This window comes from Gadus macrocephalus, chromosome 14 (assembly GCF_031168955.1).
Source record: "Gadus macrocephalus chromosome 14, ASM3116895v1".
Classification (NCBI taxonomy): domain Eukaryota; kingdom Metazoa; phylum Chordata; class Actinopteri; order Gadiformes; family Gadidae; genus Gadus; species Gadus macrocephalus.
The window spans coordinates 10871863-10895014 of NC_082395.1; the positions used below are offsets into that span (position 1 = coordinate 10871863).

Sequence of the window (23152 nt, forward strand, 5' to 3'; positions counted from 1 at the left end):
AGAAGGGTGAGGCAAGTCAATACACTAGCCCCCCCCCCCCCACACACTCTCCCCCCCACCATGCAACACCTAGCCTCTCCACAGATCCACCCACCCCATACCCATACAGCAGGCACTTAAACCCTGTTCGCCTGGACGCATCCACCTATCCGTCTACGTCACCTCCTGCCGTGACGGACGCTCACGCTGATTCAGTACTCCCTGGACCCGGTGTCCAATAGGAGAGGCAGACAGACTGTCAGTCAGTTAGACAGACAGAAAGACAGACTTTGAACAATCACAGATGATGAATTAAGGTTCAGTTAAATGAAACAGTGCCACACACATGCAACCAATGAACTGAGACGATTTTATCCGTCAAATTACCATGTCTATGTGTTAGGGAAATGTAGGTCTCCTATGCCATGATGAGCTCAAAGATATGGAGGGCTGAAAACAGGGGGCTTGTTGAATGCCAACGCAGGATTAAGTAGATCAGCAGAGCAAACTAGTATTTCCTGTGGACATATTGACATGCAGATCGCACTTCCACAGCTCATAATGGAGGGGTGGGGGGGGGGGGGGGGGGGAGGGTGTAAGGAGGGTGTGCTTGCTACGATGTTTAACAGATTCACACACATCTGTTAACTCGCTACTCTAATAGGTTGCAAATGGACCACTATTGTCCCTGCAAATCTCCCTTGCATGACCTGGCTGATAGAGATGACAGCTTTCATTCCAAGCCCATAAAGTTGCTAATTCTAGTTACATAAATAACCATGTAGTCACCTTACTGCATCCTATTTGTAAATAACCCAGGGCATTTTATTCTAAACTAAAACAAAGGGGGAAAAAATATTTTCCATTAAATATAATTCAAAAAAGTAACTTTGAATCCCTTTTGGTAGGGCAATAGGTCTGCAACACTGATTTTGAAAAAAAAAAAGTGAAAGCGATAGGATACAATGCAATCCAGTAAATAAGTATTTTGCTGAACAGGCTTTCAACAGCAACTCTTCTGGTGGAATGGTTTTAACTCGGCGCTCTGCTGACTTAGGAGAGGGGGATGGGTTTTTGTGAGTAACTGGGGTGGGGAGGGCTGGGGGGGTGCAAAAAAGGGTCACCGAGGAGTGGTGGGGGCTGTTTTGATTTTCTCCACAGGATCTCTGAAAGAAAGCGCACGAGAGAGGGGAGGCAGTCACAGTTTGGAAGAGCGAGACAGGGATAGAGGGAGAGAGAGGGGTGAACTGGTTGGGGGAGGGACTGGGAGAAGACCGCGGCTTATTGGTAGGCTGTAGAGCTCCCTCCTGATGGATTGACTCAGCCTGGATCGAATTACACCGTTTGCCAAGCATTTGTTTTTTCTCTCATAGAAGGAGAGCGCTTTCCGAAGGAACTTGCTTCGTTGCGTGCAGTATTTTGGAATACAGAAACACAACAACATACGAGTACAAATGAGGTGAGTTTTGCATCAGCCGTTCGCGCTGCAAAAGTAATACAGTTACCGCGCAGTTAAGAATAGTAAATGGTACAGTGCTTGATTTCTCGGTTCCACGCTTCCCTGCAAAAGTGATGGCTGCAGTTCCTAAACAATACCGTCTCTACATGTTCTCTTGCATACACAGTGGAAGAGTGTATGTGAATGCGTTCAGTGTTAAATAACTGAAAATATATGCCGGGGTTAAATGGGTGAAATTGTGCAGCTTTGTTCTCAAGCACACGGTTAATGTTTACGTTTCCCTCTGGTTTCCAAAGTTAATAGTAAAGTACTAGTAGGGGGATGGTGTTCGGGGAGGGGGCTGTACGCACCGCTATTTGATCGTCGTAGAGCTTTGAAGATCAGTCAGCAGTGAACAGGGCCCGCGGACGGACAGAGCCACATAGAGTGAGAATGTATCCATCTATCTGGCGATCGGAATTAAATTGTTTGCGCTACTGAGGAAAAAAGGCAAGTGGGTCCCAAATGGAGCGCCAACCTGAAGGGATTTTACACACTCACTGTTTTTGTTCTTAAATGGATTACAAAAGGAATACAACATTCGATTGGATTTTCCCATACATGAGTAATTTTGGATACTCAAGGTAGGTCTTCTCCATGTAGGCTAATTGTAACTACATTATATGGTTGTTTTGTTCATCAATCAAGTTTAATGCCTTGCGTAAATCGGTAGGCTGTTAAAGATTACAGGCGTACGGGGTTTTGTTATTTCTTCTACGAGGCAATTACGGCACTTTTGAATCGACCCCCTTTGGGGGACGGGCGAATATATTAGGCTAGAATAAGATTGCGAGTTTTCGAGTACAGTTTGGCACATACGCCTTACTGTAATCATATGGCAAGCACCGATTCGGAATGTCTGGCGGGGGCTGTCTACCAGATCTTCCACTAAAATCTCCCTTTAACCATGTTATTCACTTTGTACGGTCGTGAACTGCACCGCTGTGTATAACCAACCCAAACGCTACCCAAAAGTTTTCTCAAATAGGCTATTTTATGCTATAATAGCCTAGAAAATAAACGATATAAAAAACATTACACTTTCTTTCATACATTTCACAAATCCCCCATGGTGCATGTATTCCACTCCAATATGAAGGTCGACTAGGACAGACGGGCTAATTGTATTGTTTTGAACTAGGTTAGGTTGGACATACAAAGTATGCCAATCGAATATAGTGTATAGATAGTACTGTACTAGTTTCAATTTGAAGGGTACCCTTTTAGAGATTCAACAGCACGGGTTCGTTTTTTTTCCCGTGTAGCCCAGCCTTGTGCATTTATTACCAGTGAAAGCAATTCAACGCATCCCTCCCCATCACTGTTGTCCCTGCACCACTGTCCCTCTCCTCTTTGTTGTCCTTTGTATTGGACCAACATGTGGACTAAAAGGTTTGAAAAGATTTACCACGGGTCGATCTTGAATGGCTGTCCACCCAGTCCGGACAATGCGAACATTAGCATCCGAGTAGCCTACTGCGTGGATTCAGTTTGCAAAGGGGACCCAATATAACCCACGCACTCTGTCAGTGAAATCGTGTCACAAAACTTGAAAAATATTCCAGCAAAGAAAATACCATCCTTTTTATTTTTGTTGACAAGTCAAGACTGGAAAGGAGAGGCATAGCTGAAATGGGAGTTTATTTGTTTGGTACTGAGGAGTGTCAGCGCTTAAAGCTGATGTTCCACGTTGCTGTCACAGTGCCAATAAAAAAAAAAAACGACCAATACAAAGGTTTTTGCTTTTAATAAAATGGACAGTGATCCAGTCCTTTTTTCAATTCAGTTTTAAATATTCATGAGGATTTGAATGCTACAAAAAACACCAACAACCCCATAGCCTACAAATAGTAATTGGATCTATAATTGATAATTATACAGAGGTTAATGTGGTTTATGAAAATAAAAAAACATTATAATGACTGCAAATCTATAGAGCTTGATGCTGGTCGCGCAGACCAGGTATGGAATCAGATCCAGCTGTGTGTTGGCGGACGGTCCAGGTGGGCTATGTAGCTCACTCTGCCTGGTCATGCGGTCAAATCCACTGACCAGAACGATCACCGTTAACCCCCCACAATAGCCAGCTGTAACCCCGGAACCAGTGGTGCAAAAAGCCCCTCCATTGATCAGCGTTAACCCATGGGTGCCTTTAGGAGGGGTGAGGGAAACCCCTCCATCCCTGTGTATAATTTGCCTTTTCTCGTCTTATTCATCTCTTCCAATCCACGAGGGTTTTTGGTAGCCTTTCAAACCCCCCCCTTTTATTTAACCTTCTGGGAGCCGTAACGCTAAACTCTGGATTCTCCCGAGACCGGGCTCACTGATGGCTGCTGTTTGGGGTGGGGAGCTATTGTGTTGCGCTTATCCAAAGCCCCTTTGTTTATCAGTCACACCTGCAGCTCAGCCTCCATTGTGTTTTCACTACAGCCCAACTACTGCTGAGCACACCCTTTCCTCCTCTCGCCAAGGCAGGGAAGAAAGCAGCAAAAAGGGGAGTTTATTAGTATTTTTTTTAAAGGTGGCATATCCTGTGTCAAATCTCCGAAGCAACAAGTCCAGCCTGGCCCTTGCTCAGTAGTACGCCGTGGGTAAACAGTGAGTCGTTTTTGGGAGTCATTATTGAAGTGGGAGAAAAAGCGGTTGTAATCATTTTTGTGTGTGTGTGTATGTGTGCGTGCGTGTGTGTGTGTGTCTGTGTGCCGCCACCGCCCGGCTGACTCTTTGTGGCATCTCGATTTCCTTGAAATTTCTCAAGGTGGCAAAAAACCCAAAAGATTCTTGAGTAGAACTCGGAAGCCCTTTTGTAAAACAATATAAAAGCACTCGTGCGCAAAGTACAACGTGTTTGGCGCCACTGCCCGTGAGCTTGTGGGACGAATGACGGCCCTGAAACCGAACTCGGCTCTGATCTGATTTCCTGTGCTGTAAGTTTGCTGCTCTGTGCGGTGCCAGGTGACTGAGGACTTGGCCTGAGGTGATGTGGGGTAGGAGGGTGTCGGTGGTCCACTGGGATTACACCCACCAATCACATCCCCCACGCGTGTTAGGACATCCCTGAGTATTACCACTATCCCCCCCCCCCCCCCCCCCCCCCCTTTCCCTGTGCCTCCCTCCTTTTTATTGGCCTCAATCCTTGTTGGTTTACTTCCTGGTCCAGGAACCAAGGAAAGGGCCAGAGGACAGGGGGCCATCGGCTACACAGGAAAACAAAAGAGTTATATGCTGAGTCTTGCCTTGCCTGTCGACTCCCATAATCCTCCTCCTTCGCTGATCCGAAGGGTATCTGTTAAGAACACAACCCCCTTCTCCCCTACGAAAAGCAATGGATATTCCCTGGAGTTACCGGACTCCTCCTCCTCTTTTGGTTTGAGTCCCTGGATGGGTGCCAACAACATCAGCGGAGAGAGTGCGTGATTGCAGGACACTGAAAAGCCTGTAATAACAGAGGCCGGGAGGAGCGTGGACCAGGCAATGCCGTTGTTGCGTGACAAGCCCAGCGTCTCCAGGCTTGTTTAGGCCTATACACTCACACACGCATGCACAATACGCACGCGCAGACACAAACCCACACGCACACACTGGAGGGCAGGAACCACGGAACTCTATAGGAATAGTCAATAGAAAAAAATACGGCTCACTGGAGATTGGGTAGTAATTTTAGCTCGCTGACCTGTGAATGTCTCCCGTTTCTGTTTTGCATTAGAGTTTCTGAGGGACGGCCCCACCGTATTACGATAGCCAAGCAAGGATCATGGGATATCGCAGCTCCAGCTCTGCCCCTGAAAGGAGCGTTTTTCTTAAATTGTGCAGCTAGAGACAAGTCAAGAAAAAAGTTTTTGGTGTGTGCGTGCGCATGTGGACTTATCTTTCTAAGAGGGAATGATGTGAAGCAGGTTGCTAAAATCCTACCAGCCTGGGAGATGAATTAGCCATGAATAGAGCCAAGGTGTGTCTGTAAGCACAGCCCGGAGGCTGTATGATAACCGTGCGGAATTAAAATGGGGGGCCTGTTTTATTTTCTTCCTTGTGGTTTTTTTATGCTTTCACTTTTCTTTTATCTTTTTCCTTTGTGTGTGTGTGGTTTGGGTTTGTGTCCCGGGGATCGATCGGAGATGCAGGAATTCGTAGTCGTAGTTTTAACCCTGCAGGCGCATTGTTAGGTGCCTCTTGACTCAGCGGGAGGTCAAGTTTGTTCTCCTGCTTTTGTCGAAACTTTCCTCTGTATTATTTTCTGTCTCCCGCTCTCTCTGTCCCCGGCTCTCTCACTGTTCCTGGTGCAGAGCAGGCTCATCACTTATGGTTTAGATTGGGTTGCTAACGGTTGCCCTTCTGAATCGATCTGGGAGTCCATGTGGAAAGCGTGTGGGTCGCCGCCGTCGACCATACGATCATTTATATCGAAATGAGGGCGCCGCGTCTCCCTGCTACCTCCTCGAAGGTAGAAATTATAGTCAGGGGGGTAGGTGACCTTTTACGCAGCGCTAAGCATCTTTGTGCTTGTCGAAACGTCAAAACCCTTAATTTCTCGAATAAGTGGACTAATTGGAGTGAAGTGCAGTCTTGCCCGGGCCTTGCATCACCCAGGCCCATAATGAGATTGCTCTTTCATCGCACTCGCCGTGTACCAGGCAGGGCTGAATAGCCGTAATGAGACACCGCAGACGAATCCCCGTCGTTTTATCAAGGCGGTGACACATCGTGGCTGCAGAGTCACGCCAGTGTCCGTCGGCGGTGCTGCGGTTAGAAACGCACATCTCCATACATTAGCAGCAAGCGCGATGCTGTCATTAGCCTTTTTGTTGCGTAAACAACCCCTCGAATGAATAACACTGGACACTGTTGGAAAATGAGGGGGGGGGGGGATACAGCCCCCGGGGTAATCCATAGATGTCCTTTTGTGCCGGCTGCTCAGCTGCCCGATGTGGCGTGCTTCCTGTGCAGATCAATCAGGGCTCTAATGGAGTGGCAGGCGGGGCTCGCGGACCGCGCGGTAGCAGGTGTGCCCCGGGTCTAATTGAAAAGCGCGTCGATATTGCTGTGCGCTTTTGCGTTTTGTGAGAGCAATTCTTTCATTAGTACATAGGAAAAGGTGATTAGGCCTCCTCTCCGCCCCGGGTTGTGTGTTACTATGTGTGAATAATGCGTGTGTGTTTCTGTCCATCCCACTGTTCTTTGGGGCTAATTTGTCCCGACGGCTGTTTGTGGCTTCTTCGGTTAATTGTTTATATCCGTTCAGGCTTTGTTGGCATCAATAATTTGTTTGCTGTGTAAATATTTGACTGTACATCATTCATTAATGTGCACAGACTTTGGTGTATCGTCAAAATACACAAGAAATTAAGTACTTGCAGAATAGTCGTTGGGAGGGGTAATGATTCATGCTGGTGACTGGTTTTCAGTACAGCCACTGGTTCAGGGGCCTTCCAGTATTTCTACACATGAAGTAATTAGTTATATTACTACTGGGAGATCACCTTATATCCAAGTCAATGACATTAGGCCCATGGTACTTTGTAGTTGGAAATCCACATGCAACAAAATCCGGATAGCAATCTTAAAGTATGTACCCCAAATTCACTGAATATATTTGATGTGAATGAAACCACAAAATATGGCCCAAAAAGATAAAGGAATAGGATGGTTTCACACATGGAACCCAGCATTGATTTAAACACGCCCTTAAAAAAAGGTCACGCAGCAGATCCCCACAGCACCTGGATCCATCGATCGCTGCACCGCCGCTAACCTGGGCGGCGCCACGCGTAACATGTAGCCGTAACACCGACGCAATAAGCTGCTAATAGAAGTCAGCCCAGGCCACCACAATAACAGGCACTCTGATGGTGACACTGATGAAGTCGCACAAGCTGCTGATTGTTATTGAACGCGGCCCGCTGCGAGCGATCGTTGAGCAGATGTGTGGTGGCGGCGGGGCTGCCCTGGACCTGACAGAGCTCACTTCCTCCCCGTGCAACGCCAAACCGAGCCCCCCCACCTCCACACCCGATTGGACCGTTGGCCGACCTTGCCTCAGACAGCAGATGCTGTAGAGGGTTGGAGGGGAGATGCCAAGCCCAGTCAGCATAACACACACGGTGTGAGTGTGTGTGTGTGTGTGTGTGTGTGTGTGTGTGTGTGTGTGTGTGTGGGGGGGGATCTGCTCTGCAGACCTCTCTGTAGGGAGGTGGGCTGTATCTGCTGTTGGAGCCAATGTTTTGAGTTGGGGTCGGATATGCACATGCTTGTCGTAAGGTTAGAGTTGCGAGCATCGACCGGGTACGTAAACACGCGGTTGAGAGTCGGGTCATCAGTGTGTGTGTTTGTGTGTGTGTGCTCTCCAGGTAACATCTCCAGCAGTGTAAACCAGGAAGTGCGGTGGTACCAGGAGCCATGGGCCGGAGAGTACTGCCTGCGCTCTGTGAGCTGCTGCTACTTCTGCTCCTGACCGCCTCACACACCGTCCTCGCTGTCAGCTTCCCGGAGGACAACACACCCCTCGATGTGGTCGACGCCCACTGTGAGTGCACACGCACGCGCGCGCGCGCACACACACACACACACACACACACACACACACACACACACACACACACACACACACACACACACACACACACTCTCTCTAACGTATCAATAAACCTAGGTTCACAACAAAGTGTGGGCTGTTAGGGGAACAGCTGTTTGTCCTGTTGACAAAAAAAAAATCCGAAACCTTTTTAATTTCAGGGTTACAGACATTTGCAGATTACTGTGTCGAAATGAATTAAGAATATTTCAAGTGCAAGTAAGGAATAACACAAAATTGTTGTGGGAGAAGAAGCACTGATTTGGCTTTTAGTTCTCGCTAGACTACATTGTACCACGGCTATTTACAGAAGCGTTAAAAATGACACCTGGGTGTTGGTTGAGGATTGGTATTACTACTGTTGACTCTGCCTCCGCTATAACACTTGTAGAGTTTTAATCAGTAATACATCGTATTCACTGTGTGTGTATGTGTGTGTTTTTTCCAGTTTCGAGGCAGTACCCTGTTTTCAGAGGCAGGCCCTCTGGAAACGAGTCGCAGCATCGCCTCGACTTTCAACTGATGACCAAGATACAGGATACCTTGTTCATCGCTGGCAGGTAAAAAAAAACCTCCTCTTACTCTCAAACTGAGAAACAAATACACTTAACACGCACGCATAACATCACACGCACACACATACCAGTCGCCACCCACCCACACGTGGAAACGCATACACTCACAACTCGGTGTGAACAAACACACATAGAAACACAACGTTACACACACTCAAAGTCCACCATTCACTTCCTCTCTCACACACCCCTGCCAACCCCCCCCCCCCTTCCCCCTCCCTCTTTCTCTCACATCTCTGCTCATTTCTTGATGTCTGCCTACTCACTCCTTGGCAGGTATCGCAACAGGAGTGGGGGCGCTCTTTAGTGATATTAGATCTGTGGCGTCCACAACCCACCCCCCTCCTCCTCCTCCAAGTCTGATGTATTTTGGTGGTATCGATCAGGACGACACCCGATGCAAAGTCAGGGCTTTCCTGGTGTCCTGTCTCAGCGTGGTGTTCTGGTGTGTCTTTACGAGGATTTGGATTAAAAGTGAGGCGGCTAGCAAAGAGACCCTGATGGGAAATCACTCCTGAAAGGCCAGGTTATAAAATCCAACACCGTGACTCGGCCTCGGTAATCAACAGTAAACGGACGCCCCGTGCTGCAAACGCAGCCTTCTGTGATTTGTATTTTCCTGCTGAAATTGTCAGGAATATACTGTCCTCCACCGGTGCAGACAACATTACGACCGTCAGGCTTTCAGTGTGGTGTAATGAAGGTAGCAAAAAAGGAGACTATTTCCCTTTTTTTCCCCTCTCGTTTAGGTTCTCAATTAAAAGCAGCAGGTGTAAAATATTTGTTTAACAGCGTAATTGCTTTCACATACTTACTCTCGAACAGTGTCACATAAAAGCTGGGCCGAGGCGGCTATTGGATTTGTATATATCTCGCATGAGGTCATGGTATTAATTGTGCCACGCGAGGGATGTTGATATGGGCGGGTCATTCAACTGTATTTGTTTTGTCTGCCCACAGAGACCAGGTGTACCTTGTGAGCCTCAGAGAGTCCTATAGGAATGAGATCATTCCGTACAGGGTGAGACACACGCACACCAGAGAAATTGTTTTGTGTGTGGGATGAGGTCATTATGTGTGGGTTACAGCAAGAGGGATTTATATTTGTGGAAGTGCATGTGTGAATGTGGTATGTGTCTGTGAATGTGTTCCTGTGCGAGCATGTCCGTCGTCCAGTTTGCGTGTGTGATGTTTCTGGTCAAACCCTACTTTGGGTGTCTTAACACGCGCTGCTTTTGTGGATCTTTCCAGAAGCTAACATGGCGATCGGGCCCAGCAGACCGAGAGATGTGCGCTGTCAAAGGGAAACACAGAGTGAGCAGCGGGCCATTCACTCACTTCTCAAACTCAACATTTACCCAGCTGATACTGGGCTGGAAGACAACGTTCAAATAAAATAAGATATGTGAGATAGACTCTCCCTGGTCTTTTGTGTGGGTGTTCTAATGTCTTTTTTTTTTTCTTTTTAAGGACGAGTGCCATAACTTTATTAAAGTTCTGGTTCCCCGGAACGATGACCTTGTCTTCATCTGCGGGACCAACGGCTTTAACCCCATGTGCCGGTACTACAGGGTGAGTCATCCATACAACTGTATGTGTGTTTGCGTGTGCGCGCGTGCGTTTAAGCGGTTCTCACCCGTACCGGTTATCTGAGTCTTTTGTTTCTCTGGCCCAACCAGCTGGACAACCTGGAGTTTGACGGAGAAGAGATAAGCGGACTGGCACGTTGTCCCTTTGACTCCAAACAGACCAATGTTGCACTTTTCGCCGGTAAGAAAAACACATCGGCAGACGCTTGACTCAGAGAGCCTCATAATGTCGACATCTGCGGCCTCATTATCGCCTCTATCCTCATTGAATGCGACTCCGCCTCACCAGCCCCAATAGATTAGGGCCTTTTATCATATAGTGTGGAGCGTGGGGGCGCGACAGCAGAGAGTAGTGTAATGCGCTATCTGATCCCGGTGTCGCGCGGTGTTCTCTCAGACGGGAAGCTGTACTCTGCCACCGTGGCCGACTTCCAGGCCAGCGACGCTGTCATCTACCGCAGCATGGGGGACGGCTCGGCCCTGCGCACCATCAAATACGATTCCAAGTGGCTTAAAGGTAAGAGGAGAGAAGGGGATCGGATCTCGTTTAAAAAGTAGATGTTTTTGGTAGGCGTAGGCCTCTGACACACCTGCATGCGATGCATCCACGGAAGTGTGTGGCTGGCGGTAGGGCTGGATGTGGATTTGGGAGAGGAATGGATAGCTGGGAGCGTTGGCCCTTGGGGAGCGGTCTGCTTCTCCCCACCAGGCGATCTAGGTCACACTCTGAGTCATTCACCTCCCGCCTCCGGGGGGAGGACTAAATAAATATATAAGTGACAAAAAATAAACCCCCTGAAATATTGAAGCGTGTGCCGCGACGGTGACGCTGCAAAATAAATAAGTAAGTAAATAAATAAACCCCACTTCCGACTGCGTTCCTCTCTCTTTCTCCCAGAACCCCATTTCCTCCATGCAGTGGAGTACGGCAACTACGTCTACTTCTTCTACCGGGAGATCGCGGTGGAGCACAACAGCCTGGGCAAGGTAAGGGCGTCCGCCTGGAGTTATCCCCCCCCCCCCCCCCCCCCCCCCCCCCCAACACACAAATGTACATCTTGAAAACAGACTAGTTTTTCCATTCCGCCAGCGTGAGCATTTTGTAGCGTTGCAGGGGTCCCGGTGGAGATCCCCAGCGGCAGCGGTCCACTAGTGCGTGCTTATTTCGTGTTAGGCTACATGAGTCAACTCCAAGGGCGATATTCTCCGGTTGATGTTCTGCCCCTGTGTAACTATTATGCTGGGAGCGGCTTTATTTCTCGGGGGTGTGCTCTCGCTTTCTGTCGGTCTCGGTCTCGGTCTCTCTCTCTCCCTCTGTCTCAAACATGCGTTCACCAGGTCAAACACAGACATGCACGCACGTCCATGCCCGCCGAGGGAATTAGGGTGTTCTGTGTTTGGCAGAGGGAATTAGGGAGTGCTGTGTTTGGCGGCAACTTCCGTTTGGACCAGATTGGGGGGGGGGGGGGGGTTGTGTGCGGTCTGCAGCGGCTCCTGGAAGCGCGCGCTCCACGCCAGCCGCTGGCTTAATAAATAATGTAGTGATGCTAATGCTGCGGGTTAACACCTGGCGTCTGATGGAAGTTTGAACTGCTGAATTATTGAAGCTGTCGTAGCAGGCCGCTTCACTGGCGGCCTCGTCTGCACTCGAGCCTCCGAAAACTCTGTGCGATTGTTTGCCCAGAGAGACAATACGCACGCACACACACACACACACACAGCTGATCTCTGCTGCACAGTCACTGCACTGCCGGACAGACTGGCGAATTACATACATCTGCTCCAATCAAAGCATGTGAACTCAAAAGTGGAAAGTTTAGTGTGTGTGTGTGTGTGTGTGTGTGTGTGTGTGTGTGTGTGTGTGTGTGTGTGTGTGTGTGTGTGTGTGTGTGTGTGTGTGTGTGTGTGTGTGTGTGTGTGTGTGTGTGTGTGTGTGTGTGTGTGTGTGTTGCATGGTGAAGACATGCATTATTTACAGCGTCGAAGTGTTTTTAGTGACGCTCCTCTGCCTCTTGTTTTCCCCCTCTCCGTCCCCCCTCTTCCTGTCTCCCCATCCGACCCGCCAGGCCGTGTACTCCCGGGTGGCGCGGATCTGCAAGAACGACGTGGGTGGCTCCCAGCGGGTGCTGGAGAAGCACTGGACGTCGTTCGCCAAGGCGCGCCTCAACTGCTCCGTCCCGGGCGAGTCCTTCTTCTACTTCGACGTGCTCCAGTCGGTCACCGACATCATCCACATCGACGGTGTGCCGTCCGTGGTGGGCGTGTTCACCACGCAGATGAACAGGTGAGCCGGCCTATACAGCGTGGGGTTGGACTCTGGTTCTAGGCCCAGGGTGAAATACAACGGCAGGAGATGAGAGGGCAGGGTGTAACCGGGCCGGTTGTTGTGGCACTCCCTGTGCAGCATCCCGGGTTCGGCGGTGTGCGCCTTCTCCATGGGCGACATCGAGAAGGTGTTCCAGGGGCGCTTCAAGGAGCAGAAGACCCCCGACTCCGTGTGGACCCCCTTCCCCGAGGAGAAGCTACCCAAGCCCAGGTAATGCTCGCCGCTTTTTTGGTGTAGGCTTTCGACACTAGTCGACACGGCAACATTTTTGTAAATATAGCCGAGAAAAAGGTCAAAAGTCCCACTTGAAGATGAAGGCCTCGGTGAATGGGTTCTTCGGTCTGATTTGGATGGCCGCTCGACCGTACCGTCTCTCTGTTCAGTTTAACCCCGGTGAAATCAGACCTATTTTGTTATTGGGCAGACCCCTGATCTGGTTATTAGCTCACGTAAATGCCAGCTGCTTATCGTTAAATAATTTACCGGCCATAATTAGACAGCTTGCGTTTTGAACCTGTTCATACTGGAGCCCATACGGTTACATGGGTAGTCCTGAATGACGTCCTCGCCACGAAGTCTATGATGCTGCTCATTGCTCTTGTAAATCATTCATGGCTCGGATAACGTGCATATGTATATTTTATGATTCCATTTGGGGCCTTTTTGTGATCTTTAAAAGCACCTGCTCCCCAAACAATATGCGCACATACACGCTCACAATCCCTTCTCCCAAGCATCTCTCTCTAGGCCTTTCAGGAGGCTTCATCCTTCCCTGAGTGCTAGTATTATATACTTTCTGTTTGACCCTTTGCCCTCTCTGTGTGTGTGTGTGTGTGTGTGTGTGTGTGTGTGTGTGTGTGTGTGTGTGTGTGTGTGTGTGTGTGTGTGTGTGTGTGTGTGTGTGTGTGTGTGTGTGTGTGTGTGTGTGTGTCAACCTTTAAATCTTAGGCCCGGGTGCTGTGCGGGCCAGGGTCCGGCAGAGTCCTTCAAGAGCTCCATCGAGTTCCCAGACGAAACGCTGCAGTTCATCAAGTCCCACCCTCTGATGGACACGCCGGTGCCCTCCATACGAGACGAGCCCTGGTTCACCAAGACGCGCGTCAGGTAACATCAGAGAGAGAGGACATCGTCACGTGGCTCCCCTTCGTACACCTCACTCTGATCATCTTCACATTAAGGCCCAATCCCATTTCTACCCCTTACCCCTTCCCCTTACCCCTCCCCCTTGTTTTGAAGGGGTAAGGGGTAGAAATGGGATTGGGCCTAAGTATGATCCAATAAGTCCTAATGAGTACACCTGGGGCAGTGAGGTGAAGCAAAGTTTCCCTCAAATCATCATCGTCAGCCCACGCACAAAAATGTAATTGGAGCGATCAGGGTAGTCGTGGCGCTGAAACCCCAGAAAACATCCCCGCAGTAGGTTAATGAAGTCCGACCCCGGGCCGCCTGAGGGCTGACGGAACTGACGTATTCAAATTGACTGGCCTATTTTGCATGCACCGCCATCTGCCGTGACTGACTCGTACGTGTGTGTTTGTGTGTGTGTGTGTGTGTGTGTGTGTGAAGGTACCGGCTGACGGCGCTGGCGGTGGACACGGCGGCGGGACCCCACCAGAACTACACCGTGGTGTTCATCGGCTCGGAGGCTGGGGTGGTCCTCAAGGTGCTGGCCAAGACGACCTCGGCCTCCCTCAACGACAGCCTGCTCCTGGAGGAGATAGATGTGTTCAACAAGGCCAAGTAGGGACATGACCTCACCCTCGTCCTCGCTCTGTCTTGCTCTCCTTTATTTCCTCATTATATATCCTCCGTTTGCTTTCCTTTCGTTTGGGTTCCCCGATGACCTCTTTCTCTGTCCCTCCCGCTCCCGCTCTCTCTGTCACATTTTGTTCTATCTCTGTTCATCCTTTTCTTTCTTTGTCTGTCCCTTTTCTCTCTCTCTCTCTTTCCCTCTTTCTCCAGCGGCCCGTTATTTCTATTAGAGCTGATCATATGTTAATGTAATTCTGAGATTGTCGCATGAGACAATCATCTGGGATTTTGGGAATAATCCTGTAATATTAGTGATGCGGCTTACAAGCTTTCGTTTCTTCCTGTGCTTACTTGCTGCATTACCGAACCACATTTTCATTCATACAGTTCCAGCTGAGGTGAATGCATAATGAATGCCTCTACAGTATATCCTCAGATCCAGGCCACATTTTGCCAATGTTTTGTTTTGAGGCAGGGAAATGGTCATCCTAAAATATTGTAAATATTGGCGGAGAACAGATGTGTCTACAAATATGGAAAACATTGGCCAATGGCTTAATATCAAGTTAGCCGGTTAAACATGGTCATGGCTCTGCAGCAATCTCTCTTGGTCGTGTTCACAGTGATCTCCTTTTACCGTCCACTTCCCTTTACTTGTATTGGATCAGCAACTGCTAACTATGAACTAAAGTGGTACTTCCTGGCGTTGCATCGTGTGTGTGTGTGTGTGTGTGTGTGTGTGTGTGTGTGTGTGTGTGTGTGTGTGTGTGTGTGTGTGTGTGTGTGTGTGTGTGTGTGTGTGTGTGTGTGTGTGTGTGTGTGTGTGTGTGTGTGTGTGTGTGTGTGTGTGTGTTGGCTGGATTTGTTTGTGTGTGTGGTGCATGTCGAGAGCGTGTCAAGACGTTTCAGGCCTGTTAAAGGGGCGAAGAAGCGCGGCATGGATATTCTCTGCACTCAATGTCCGATTGGATCCGCCAATTATGACGGTCATACTTATCGAAAGCGACCGCTGATCAAGTTCCTTTCACTGTTTCTCTCTCTCTCATAAACCTCCTTCTCCCTTTGTCAATATCTTTATCTCTCTTATCTCTCTCTTATCTCTTTCGGACTCTTGACTCTAAACGATATCCCTCCCTCCCTGGTTCCTAGATGCCTGTCCAGTCACGAGGATGACAAGCGGGTGCTTTCGCTGCACGTAGACGCCGACACCCACAGCCTGTACGTGGCGTTCTCCAGCTGCGTCATCCGCATCCCGCTGAGCCGCTGCGAGCGCCACACCTCCTGCCACAAGTGAGTGAGAAGCACACCTGAACCTCAGACAGCAGCCTCAGGGCCAGAGGGGCTGCGGGGGGCACGGAGGGCCTGGTGGGACCAGCATCGGTCGGTTCCTCTTTGGTTTAATTTTTCCTCCCACAGAGCTCATAAAAGCAAAGGCAATGATACAAATTAATCTTTAGCCCTCTTAAACCTGGTTAATGTTTAGCTGAGCAAACTGAGTTCAATAGTGTGTCCCACCAGCTCATAGAGTGTGTGTGTGTGTGTGTGTGTGTGTGTGTGTGTGTGTGTGTGTGTGTGTGTGTGTGTGTGTGTGTGTGTGTGTGTGTGTGTGTGTGTGTGTGTGTGTGTGTGTGTGTGTGTGTGTGTGTGTGTGTGTGTGTGTGTGTGTGTCCACAGGTCTTGCATAGCGTTGCGGGACCCCTACTGTGGCTGGAAGAGCCATGGCGCCTGTGAGAAGATCCAGCCAGGCGTTCTGTAAGTGTCTCGGGGCCGATCGTGGAGTTCGTATTACACTACACTGGCTCCAAGAGGTCCAACCTATCAATAACATACCAGCCAGCGGTTTGGCCGTTTTTTTAATGCTCGATTCTTCTCCTCTTCCCCCCCCCCCCCCCAATCTCTTTCTCTGGGCCTCTCTTAGGACTGGATATGAGCAAGATGTGGAGTTCGGAGACACCGCTCAGCTAGGAGACTGTCATGGTGAGGCTTTCATCACCATGTCTTTCCATCTGCTACCACACACACTCTTATACAGGCACACACACACACACACACACACACACACACACACACACACACACACACACACACACACACACACACACACTCACTTGGACACACATCCACATCCACACGCAGACAGAAACCATCCTCACACACCATGAACCCACGCACTCCACACCAGTAACCCGTCCAGTAACGTCCCCCCCCCCCCCCCCCCCCCCCCTCTTGCGTCACTCTCTCTGTATTAACAAACACATTCAGCATATGCTCGGTTCCATGGCCACCTGTGACTAATGTGGCCCAAGAGGACCTCAGAGGGCCCAGGCTCAGCTGGTACAAACGCTAGAGGCCCCCCACAAACAAAAAAACAAACCAACATGCAGGGTGGACTTTTGGTTCCCCCTGGGTCCCTTCCTCTGTACCAGCTGAAGCTGACCCCCCCGCCCCCTACCCCCACTACCAGGCTGAACCCTCAGTGCCGGACAGAACCAGAGGCACCGCCAGCGAGTGCTTTGCTGCCTTACTGCTCCGCCCTATGAAATGCACTCTTTACTTTCTTTTACTTTTTCTCCCCCACCTATTTTACTTTTGAACCCCTGAATTCATTACTGATTTCTTGTCCTTTTTTGAATTCTTTGTAGCATTTTTGCCTTCTACGTCAGCGCCAGGTTACAAATCATTTGGCGACCCGACCTCTGGTTAGTTTGATCTTTTACTCAAATGGTTTCCCTCTCTGAGTTCAGCATCTCCAACCCCGCGTCGCTCCTCTCCTCCCGACTCATCCTCCTCAAACAAATCCCTTTCTGAGAAACTTTGTCATCTTCCTCCTTTGATCATCATTCTCATCATCTTCAACAGCCCCTCTCCCCCCCCCCCGGGGCCACACCACCACAGCATAGAATCAGTGCTCTGTTCGCCGCACCGATCTCGCGCACCACGCCTCACTCACCACTTCCTGCTCCTCTACTTTCTTCTTCCTGCATGAACCTCACCAGTGCCCTTCACAACAAACTCATCAGCATCGCTGTGGTGTACCGACGCCTTCCTTTACCTCCAAGATGTGCTCCTCTTGATCCTTCCCATCTGAGCACCCCCCCCCCCCCCCCTTCCCCCTCCTCTCCCTCTTCCCCTCCCCCTGATTTGTCAATGTCAAAAGTTCAAATCCTTGTGTAATGTTAAATGTGACCCGTTGGCGTCTGAAAAGTAACATTGGTTCATGGAAAGCCATCGTATAGGCCACTAACCCCTCAAAGAGTGATGACCGTGCTTACTAACGGGGAATGATAACCGTGTTTTCCCGACATGTGTGCACCGTTTGTTAACAATTTGTTTGTCACCACAGACATGGACTTTTCATCCGCACCAGTCACTGCTGGCCTGCCCAGTGGGCCCATACTCCCCCCAGTACTCATTCCCACTCAGAGTCCCGGTTCTGGGCCTGATCCAGACGCGTTTGGCTCAGGCCATGTGCTGCAGGATGACCCGGCCACCTCCCATTCTTTAGACTCTGTCCCAGGGGGGCATGAGGGTAAGGCCATGCAGAGTGGAAGCTGCCACATGGAACCCAGTAGGATAGCTGCCAAAGTACTGCTTTTATGAAGACACATATCCACAACAGTTACACATTACTCTCATATAAACGCCTATCTGTTCAGTTATATAAACCTTCTGGATCTGTTCCAGACTATGTTCAACACATACAGTTGCAGGCACATTGGCAGCTATAAGGGTTTTTTCCATCTAGTTACGGCCAATTTCATTTTGACCTGTTTTTGTTAATAGAATAAATTATTAAAATTTTCTGTTATGTTACTCTTTCACCTGTATGTTCATCTTTGTTCTTTTATTCTTTGAATCAATTTTATCCAAACAATAGCCTTCCTCTTTTTCTTTCTTTGTTTCCTTCTATTGACTCTACCAGTCATTCTTATCAGTAGATTTTAAAAAGATAAAACTTAAAGAGTTCCTTCTTCCTTCTGCTTTGATTTGGCATCAGCTTCTGCCCAAATAGACTGTCAAGCCTTGGCCGCAGTTGCGCTTTAGCCCAGGGTGGTAGATCATTCACCATCTCCGCTGAACCGCATCGCTCTGCTGACTGCACGGATGACTAACACTTAGTTAACTAACTGTTCCATGTCTGTGGTTACTCACAAAACCTCCACTAATAACCACAAATGTCTTCACACCTCGGGAAATCTTTGGTTTTCATTCCCTGATGGAAATGCATCACTAACCTCTCTTTGTTTTTGTATACCGATTTAAACAAATCCCAAAAAAAAATATCTTCTAATGGAAACTGGATCAAGACACCATTTTGATTCCATCCCTCCTAAACTAACAGATCGACTTCTCCTGTAGAGCTGGTGATCTGGATGTCGGCACCTAACACTTTTTGGCCTGAATGTTGCCAACTTTCTTCCTTGACTCGTCTTAAGAGGAATAGGAATCGGTACATGGATCTTGCTTAATCACTTTCTTGGCGTGTTGGGAATGGGCGTTGTAGTAACAGCCACTCATGCATGATTGACTTCTACATGCACAAACATGCACCCTTCTACGGTTGAACAAAGGCTGGGCTAGAGAGCCGCTTTCATCGGCCCCACTGTGCGTTTTTAACCCATTCTCTGTCGGGGTTTCCAGGCATTTGGGACATCCAGGCGAGTGAGGCCAATCAGATGGTCCATATGAACATCCTTATCACCTGCGTGTTCGCCGCCTTCCTACTCGGAGCTCTGCTGGCCGGCCTGGTGGTGTTCTGCTACCGGGACTCGGTACTCCACAAGCCCCGACGTGTCCGCAAAGACGCAGAGGCCGTGCCGCCCTGCTCCGACTCCACCGGGAGCTTTGCCAAACTCAACGGCCTCTTTGACAGCCCTGTGAAGGTACAGCCACCGTCGGAGACAGAGATACGATGCTGTCACTGTTGTTTACCCAAACATTGCTTTGGGTTCGATTTGCTCATTGAATTATGTTTCAGGAATACCACCCCGACATGGATTCTCCCAAGATGTACACCAACCTGCTGAGCAACGGCAAGGACCTCACCTCGCCCCGCGGCGACGTCAAGACCATGATCCTGTGCGATGGCTGCCAGCCCCCCGAGCTGGCCGCCCTCCCCACGCCCGAGTCCACGCCGGTGCTCCAGCAGAAGGGCCTGCAGCCCGTCAAGAACCAGTGGGAGCGGGCCAGCGCCAAGGTCGGCGGCTCCCGGAAGGAGTCCAACCCGGCCGCCAAGAGCTCGCAGCTCCTCCCCTCGTCTCCCCCGCCTCCCCCCACCGCCAACCCCCACCACCCCCACCCGCCCCTGGGCCACTCCCACATCCCCAGCGCCGTGGTGCTGCCCAACGCCACGCACGAGCACCCCGACGACGACCGCGCCGACGGGGCGCCCCCCTGCCTCTCCGACAAGAAGGCGAAGAACCCGGAGGCCAAGGGGAGCCGGAAGGAGCAGAAGCGGTCGGTGGACGCCCGCAACACGCTCAACGACCTCTTGAAGCACCTCAACGAGGCCGGGGCCAACCCCAAGGGCCTCCTCCAGGAGGGCTCGGGCCCGCGGCCCCGGCCGCACCTCATGCTGGAGCCCATGGAGGCGCTGACGGAGGTGCCGCCCAAGGTGCCCAGCAGGGAGGCCTCCCTCTACTCCCCCTCCTCCTCCCTGCCCCGACACAGCCCCACCAAGCGGGTGGACGTGCCCATGCCCTCCAGCCCCACGGGCAGCCTGAGCATGGGCGGCACGCTGGAGAGGCAGGCGCGGGGGTACCACCTCCACCGGAGCGCCTCCCACCGGCAATCGCTGTCCACCTCGCCCAACGGGGTAACTATGGGCGTGTCTATGAGCCGCCAGCACAGCATGAACCGAGGCGGGGGCTACATGCCCCCGACGCCCCCCTCCAGGATGGACTCCCACGGCGGAGCCATGGCGGCGGGCATGCACTCGCCGCACCCGCCCTCCCTCTCGCGGCAGAGCAGCTACAGCGGCTACGGCTCGCTCCCGCGCACCGGCGTCAAACGGACTCCGTCGCTCAAGCCCGACGTGCCCCCCAAGCCCAACGGGTTCCCCCCCCAAACTCCTCAGATGCGGGTGGTCAACAAGTTCAGCTATTGAAGACGGGGGACGCCTTGCGGTGAGTGAGCTCCTGGACGCTCTGAGCTAGGGGGGGGTCCCGATGGCCATGGCGCCATAGGACGGGATAAGGTGGGTCCCAGCGTGGGATTGTGCGCCACTGCGTGTTCCCCAACACGGAACACTGCACAATCACCAAACGACACCGGGGGGGGGGGGGAAGACATTGCACGGGTGGCCAAAGATTCTCGTTGGGTCTCGTTCGTTCCCCTCGCCCGCCTCCCTCGCCAGCAGTAGCCCCGGCCCACGACAAGCAGAGGGAAAGGGAATCTGTGGCCTCCCCCCCCGGCTTCAAGCGCCCTGTTCCCCTCTGAGATGACAAAGGGTTGACGGCGCCGGCTTTGGGTTCGCTGCGCGACCCATGTATTTTCGGTACGTCGTTTCAAAACACAGAGCAGTACTTGAAGAATGGGTCCAATTTGTCATAATCTCTGAGCACTGTCTTCCCACTAATGTGAAGTGAATAAGGGAGCGTGTTAATTCGGCCGTGCGTGGTTCAAATGACTGATTAATAGCGTGGCCGAGCGAAGAAGTATTCTGGCTCGGTGGCCGCACGTGGGAGACGCGGATCCACTTTAATCGTGAATTCTGGCGGGATACAACAATCGACGGTGAATGCCCATGATTGGGCTTGAGTGTGTGTGTCTGTGTGTGTGTGTGTGTGTATCTGTTCAATAGTGGCTCAGTGTCTCGACAGCACAGACACGCAGCAACCCCCCACCTGCTGGCTAGAGTGGTACTTCACACAGAAGCTGTGTTGTGTCTTCATCCAATCACATCATCAACATGAGCAATTGTCATTGAGTTTCCATTGTTAAAGAAACTACTATCTGAGCCCATTTCCAACTTCAGAGTGTGGGGCGGGGGGGTTCGTCTCGATTACCCAAAACTTCAATCTCACTGTTAATGGTTAATGGTTAATACGAAGCTGTATTTTTCGTCTCACATCCATTTCCAATGGTTCATTTATCCCTGACTAGTTCTGTGTGGATCAGAATGCTTTCGGAAGTGTAGTGTAAATTTTGGGCTACATTTACACAGATGTCGGTCTTGATCTACCTGTTTGGCTGTGTAAGCGCAGCACTAATGCACTGTTAGACGTGAATAGTTTCCCCCCCCCACAGGAGACGCCTCGCTCCCATGTAGGAGACTTGAGCTGTCACCATAACGTCTACTGCCCTCTGATATGGATGTCTTTCTTTATGTAGCAAACGGTATTATTGGGGGGGTGGGGGGGGGGGAAACGCTGCTCACAGAGACATCAAGTCCCTTCACAGAAGGGTGGGCCTGCTTTAATATTGTTTTCTGTTTCGGAAAATCTGAGATGAACCCGTGTGTGCAATTTAAAAAGACTTGGGAACAGTGTGACGCATTAATCCTATACGAAACATGGGGCTCGTCTGAAATGACCTTGGTTCTGTAAGCTTGCCCTACTGGTTCTGTAAGCCTTTGCCCAGGTGAAGGGACCCAACCGAAAAACCCCACCCAACAACAGACCCATTGAGTGGCCAATGTACAATCAACACCATTATTACCAATGTGTCCTAAAGTCATGCTGGTAATGACGATACCCTGTACATACTACTTATAAATAGGAGCATAAATATTTTTAGGTGAGGCCCTGAATCTGTGCATTGTGTGCCTTATTCAACGAATGATCAATCTCCACTATGTAATATTGGCAATGTCAATTGGTCTGCAGTATATTATTGTTATGTAGTGGGGGGGGGGGGGGGTGCAAATTCTTATCAAATTGGAACAAAATGTGTTTTTGAAGAACCCACGCCTTGTTTGGGGGCAAATGCGGGGAGCAAAATATAATTTGCAGTCAATCGCATTTCAAAGATAGGTGGAAAGGAGGTGAAAGCTGCTAAATCATGAAAGGCAAGGTGTTAATTAGTGTCGATGTGCCAAGCAGCGAATGTATTCCCCTGGAAACGGGGATGTGGTGTGGGTTAGGCGTCGCCCGCCCCCTCACAGTATATCTTGAGCGGTCCGCTCAACACAGTACGACACACACAGGAGGGGTTGCGTTCGATTAGCAATGACTACATCTTATGGGTGGTAACTTTACCCTTTCGAGTGATGTACATGCCTGTTTGAGCCCAAAGCCACGTTTTGTTTACAAGTGATGATTGTATTTATGATTTTTTTTTTTTGGTTTTGTTTCATCATAACAGTGTTTGGGCTCCCTCTCTCTTTTACACACACACACACACACACACACACACACACACACACACACACACACACACACACACACACACACACACACACACACACACACACACACACACACACACACACACACACACTCATATAGTTCTAAGGACATGCACTAACACACACATACTCTGACATAAACACGCGGAACAACTATGTACCAAGAAATACACCCAAACATACCGGCTGTGCTCCACTGCCTACTACATCGCTATATGAACTCCAACTTTCGGTCGCGACCAAAGCCTTCGTGTGTCCGTGTGAGCTCTCTGTATGTGGAGACGTACCGGATTTGGTCCACGTGTACTCTCCTTCAAATACTTTGCAACACACTCGCTGCAAGGCCAGGTGTACATATGTTCTCCAGAGTATTTCAGCGTGTAGATATATTGTAAAGTTGTACTGTGAATGTGTAAATAATATTGGTCTTTGTTTCATGATACATTTTTTTTGGGTTGATTTATTATTATTTTTTTAACACGGCATGTAGAGTTGAAATAAAATATTACTGCACAGTA

The 23152-nt window shown here is 50.1% G+C and overlaps 1 protein-coding gene across 6 annotated transcripts; it reads left to right on the forward strand.

Moving 5' to 3' along the window:
* Positions 1-1201: 1201 nt before the first annotated feature.
* sema6dl (sema domain, transmembrane domain (TM), and cytoplasmic domain, (semaphorin) 6D, like) lies at positions 1202-23152 on the forward strand. Of its 6 annotated transcripts, none has more exons than XM_060070715.1 (20): positions 1203-1438; positions 7822-7997; positions 8494-8605; positions 9581-9641; positions 9872-9934; positions 10091-10192; positions 10300-10390; positions 10607-10726; positions 11108-11196; positions 12276-12493; positions 12614-12745; positions 13484-13639; positions 14102-14275; positions 15437-15577; positions 15962-16039; positions 16206-16264; positions 16930-16986; positions 17631-17816; positions 18929-19170; positions 19266-23152. In XM_060070715.1, the coding sequence occupies exons 2-20, from the start codon at positions 7871-7873 to the stop codon at positions 20391-20393; spliced, it is 3336 nt and encodes a 1111-aa protein (XP_059926698.1). In that variant the 5' UTR covers positions 1203-1438; positions 7822-7870; the 3' UTR covers positions 20394-23152. The 6 variants fall into 6 exon arrangements, with proteins under 6 accessions (XP_059926701.1, XP_059926700.1, XP_059926702.1 ...); XM_060070716.1 differs by lacking the exon at positions 1203-1438 and adding an exon at positions 1782-2061; XM_060070718.1 differs by lacking the exon at positions 17631-17816 and having other exon boundaries at positions 1202-1438.